Source organism: Talpa occidentalis, unplaced genomic scaffold, assembly GCF_014898055.3.
Source record: "Talpa occidentalis isolate TD23 unplaced genomic scaffold, MPIMG_talOcc4v2.1 talOcc4.7, whole genome shotgun sequence".
NCBI classification, from domain to species: domain Eukaryota; kingdom Metazoa; phylum Chordata; class Mammalia; order Eulipotyphla; family Talpidae; genus Talpa; species Talpa occidentalis.
Genome location: NW_023605083.1, coordinates 118,692,410 through 118,696,236, shown reverse-complemented (window position 1 = coordinate 118,696,236; position 3,827 = coordinate 118,692,410). Strand labels below are relative to the sequence as shown.

Here is a 3,827-nt window from a genome sequence, read left to right as displayed (position 1 = left end):
TAGGTCTGGTTGGAGCAGGAACAGTGTCTTCTGGAACCCCGTGTGCCGGGAGCTGCGATGTGGTTGAGGGGGAGGGTGGACCCCAGCAGGTCAGTCCCACCTGGCTGCCCACCCACGTCCCAGAGTCAGCTTGCTCTGAAAAGGGATTTTACTGAGCACCCCCTGGTGCTGGGGGTGGGCTCCCCAACCGGCCCAGCCCCGCCCTGAGCCTGACTTACCCCGAGTCTGGCCTGTCCTCTCCAGGAAGGGACGGGCTGTGCAGGGTGAGGACTCTGCCTCCCCTGCCCCATGCATCCAGGGACCCTGTTCTCCAGAACCCACTGGAAGAGAAGGACCCTGAGCCCCACAGCTGTGGCCAGAGATTCTGGGCCTGCCCAGACAGACCCTGCTTTCTAAGGAGCCAGGTGGGGAAGGGAAGTGAGTTGACAAGAGCCTTGGGAGAGGGACTGCCCAGGCTGGTGAGTCTCCCCAGGCTGGTAAGCTTCCTGGAACCACATGCCAAGGGCTCCTCCCAGCCCCCAGACCAACACTGAAGCCTGAAGCCGCTGCTCCCCTCTCCACTTCTCCCCCCATGCCCCGCCCCATGTGAGCCCAGGCCTCCAGCCCGCAAGCTGAGGGCAGCTGGAGAGGGGCATGCTGGCCAGAGATTAGAGACTGTGCTTGGTGAGGGTGGGGGTGCAGAGCCTGGAACTGAGTTCTGGTCCGAGTTGTCACTTGAACTGGAATCTGCAACAGGCACTTCATGGCTCAGTCCTGGTGGGCAGCTGTCTATGGCGATGGCAACCCGGCCAGCCCTGTGCAGATGTTAAATGCCGCCTTGCTTGGGGCTGTCGACATCTGGCCTGCCGGGGCTGCTGCATCAGCCATATGCTCTTGCCCCTCCCGCCACCAGGGACCCATCTGCTTCTGACAGCCCACCAGGCCCAGGCCCCTTTCATGAGCTCAAGGACCCCTGCCTGGGTCTCCGATGTGTCCCTAGCACTTAGCGCCAAAGGGATGAGCCAGGGGCTGCCCCCTCCCTCCCCTCCCCTCTTGTCCTTCTCTCTGGTCTCGCCCACCATTCAACTCCTGCCCCCCCCCCCATCCTGGTCAGGCTTCAGCTGGAATCAAGGAGGAAGACATTTACTGGAAACAAATACTTTATTATCAGAACATTTGGCTGCAGTGAGAAAGTGGGAAAGCAGAGGCGGAAAGTGAACACTTGAGCTTCCCTCTCACACTCCCCATCGTGTAATCCCCCCATCTTTTCCCGCCCTCATTCCCCATCCCCAGCCAGCAAGGCAGATGCATGCCCTCCCCCAAGCCTGGGTGAGTCCCAGCCAGACTCCACTTTGGGGGCATGTCGGGTGTCCCGAGCCCCTGCTGTCCCGACAGGGCAGCTAGAAAGTGAAGACACATTGGTGATTACTGGGCTCCCCATGTAGGGAATCAAAATATACCCGAAAACAATAGAAAAAAAAAAAACAAACTAGATTTCCCAGCCAGTTCCTGGGACCCCAGGGTCGACTCTCCCAGCCCTAGTTCCTCCCCTGGGCTTCAGCGCCCCGCATGGAAGCGGGTGTGCGGGGAGCAAAGCCAGCCACGGGTGGAGGCCCGGAGCAGGGGCGCGGGACCCGGTGGGGGAACACTGCTGTTTAAATATTAAACAGATGTCTTGTCTCCCACGTGGGAGACCTGTGCTTCCAGGGGCCTGGGGTGGGTAGCCCGGGGCTGGGGTTCACTGCAGCTCTCCCGGTACCCACCGTGGAACCAGCCAGGGAGCAGACACAGGACTTAATACTTGGTATTTACTTAGCGGCCTCCCAGTCGGGCGACAGGAGGACAGGAGTTTTTCCTTGCTACAGGCAGGAGAACGAAACTTAGGGGCAGAGGGAAGGACCCAGGAGTTGAGACTCTTTTGAGCTCTTCCCTGTCTTTAAATATTAAGTTTAAATAAGCATAAATATTAAATAGAGATAAATACACTGGGTGGGGAGGGCTTTGCTCAGGGCCCAGTGAAGTAGCGCAGAACCCGGTAGGCCCGCTCCAGGAAGCTCTGCAGGTTGGAAGCAACCAGAACACCTCCTGCCCGACGTTGGAAGGCAGAGGTGAAGGCTGGCATGGTGCCCTGGGTGGGCTGCACAGCAGGGGCCACCCCCAGGTCTTCCATCTGTGGGGGAAAGACAAGGTCAGCAATCAGGCCCCGCCCAGAGGGTGTTACTATACCCGAGACCACCCACAGAAGCTCGCACAGGTCACGGTGGTGCCAGGACTTGAGCCCAGGTCTGTTCAAGGTCCAGTGACGGGCTCCTGCCCTCATCTAGGGGGCATGGAGCAGGGCCGCAGCATGGGGTTCCTGGTATGTGATGGCAGCTCCCTACACACAGCCCCCCATACCACTGGGAATGGTAAAGAATTTCTGGGATTCCCCAGACTTGCAGCACTGCCTTTGGGGTTCTGCTCTGTGTAGGCCCCTGACAATGGCCACTCCCGACGAGGCTCACCTGCTGCCAAATGTTGGTGGTAAAGTCCTTGACATCCAGCTGCAGCAGGTCCACGGTGGAGGCCAGCTCAGAGGAGACCCCTGCCAAGGCCTGTAGGAGGCCCTGGTAGAGGAAGAGCCCGCTGTGCAGTTGGCCCAGGCAGCTTGTCTGGGGAGGCAGGACAGAGAGTTAGGGGCTGTTGCTTGTACGCTCCTCAGGCCCCTGGGTTGGAGCCTGGAGATCTAGGGAAACTTCCAGATCATCCTTTCCTCCCTGCCCTTCCCAGTGCCCCTCGACACTCGGCACTCACCAGTTGTAGGTCTTTGCTGGAGCAGCTGCTTAGGCGAGCCTGGGGGATGCCCAGAGAGTGCCCAAGCAGCACCAGCTCCTCCGGGTGGCACAGCTTGTAGGTAGCACACTGGGGATGGGATGGGTGCAGAGTGAGGGTTGGCCAGCTGCTCGTCCTCCATGGGTCCTCCCCACCCCTCAGAGGTCTTCCTCTCCCTCCTCCCCATGCCAGGCTTCTCAGCCCCATCCTGCCCTCCCCTTCCAGCCCAGCTGCTCAGCACTGTCCTTGAGCAGCCTCTTTCCGTTCCCTCCCAGCCTCCCACCTCTCCTGATTTCCTTCCACTTCCCCGCATGTCTCTCCTCCCCTCCCATATCCCTTCCTGAAGGGCCTTCCCCACCCTTCCCTGGCCTCCCTGAGCTCTTACCCCCTTCTCTGTCTCCCTCAGTTCAGCCCCCCTCCTGCACGCCTCTGTCCCTGTCTCCACTCACCAGCTTTTCCTGAAGCTCCGTGCCATCCGCCTGGATCTTCCTCACTTGTTCCAAGCACTTGAGCAGGAAGCTTTGGGGCAGGTTGTGGGCAGGACCCAGAGGGGTGGCTTCTCCTGTCATCCAGAGCATGCTGTGCCACAGCAGCATCTGCAGGGCTGGGAGCAGAGAGGGGCTTAGGGGACAGGCTGTCCACGTCCACCTGGGCGCCCCAGTTCCCTGTCACTCCAGCCTCTCTCCCCTGCCCTGGCAGGCAGCTTGCCCACACGGGGCCAGGACACTCACCCGTCAGCTTCATGGGGTCCGGGGCAGCAGGCTAAGCCGAGGGGCTGGGTGGCTCTGGACAGCAGGCTCAGGGCTCTGTCAGGGATCAGTTCCACAGACCTTTATACATCACCCCAGGAGGCCCGGGAGGAAATTACCTGGTGCTGAGACTAAGGCTTAGTAATGAATTTCCAGGATGATTTATGCAAATTTAGTATCCAGGGCAATGCAGGGGGGCTGGGGTGAAAATCTGTTTGCGAAAGCTTTGTGAAATTGTGGAATCTCTGATCCTTCTTTGACGTCTTGAAGGTCTCTTCAACCTCCCTT

The 3,827-nt window shown here is 59.8% G+C and overlaps 1 protein-coding gene across 2 annotated transcripts; it reads right to left on the bottom strand.

The window, feature by feature from the left end:
- Nucleotides 1-1,710: 1,710 nt before the first annotated feature.
- On the bottom strand, nt 1,711-3,567 carry CSF3 (colony stimulating factor 3). 2 transcript variants are annotated; one of them, XM_037493272.2, is made up of 5 exons: nt 3,522-3,567; nt 3,240-3,394; nt 2,773-2,880; nt 2,484-2,630; nt 1,711-2,149 (listed from the first exon to the last, which is right to left on the bottom strand). In XM_037493272.2, exons 1-5 carry the CDS (start codon nt 3,532-3,534, stop codon nt 1,985-1,987), a joined length of 588 nt encoding a protein of 195 aa, XP_037349169.1. In that variant the 5' UTR covers nt 3,535-3,567; the 3' UTR covers nt 1,711-1,984. The 2 variants fall into 2 exon arrangements, with proteins under 2 accessions (XP_037349169.1, XP_054545019.1); XM_054689044.1 differs by lacking the exons at nt 1,711-2,149; nt 3,240-3,394; nt 3,522-3,567 and having other exon boundaries at nt 2,230-2,630; nt 2,773-3,018.
- Between the last annotated feature and the right edge of the window lie 260 nt (nt 3,568-3,827).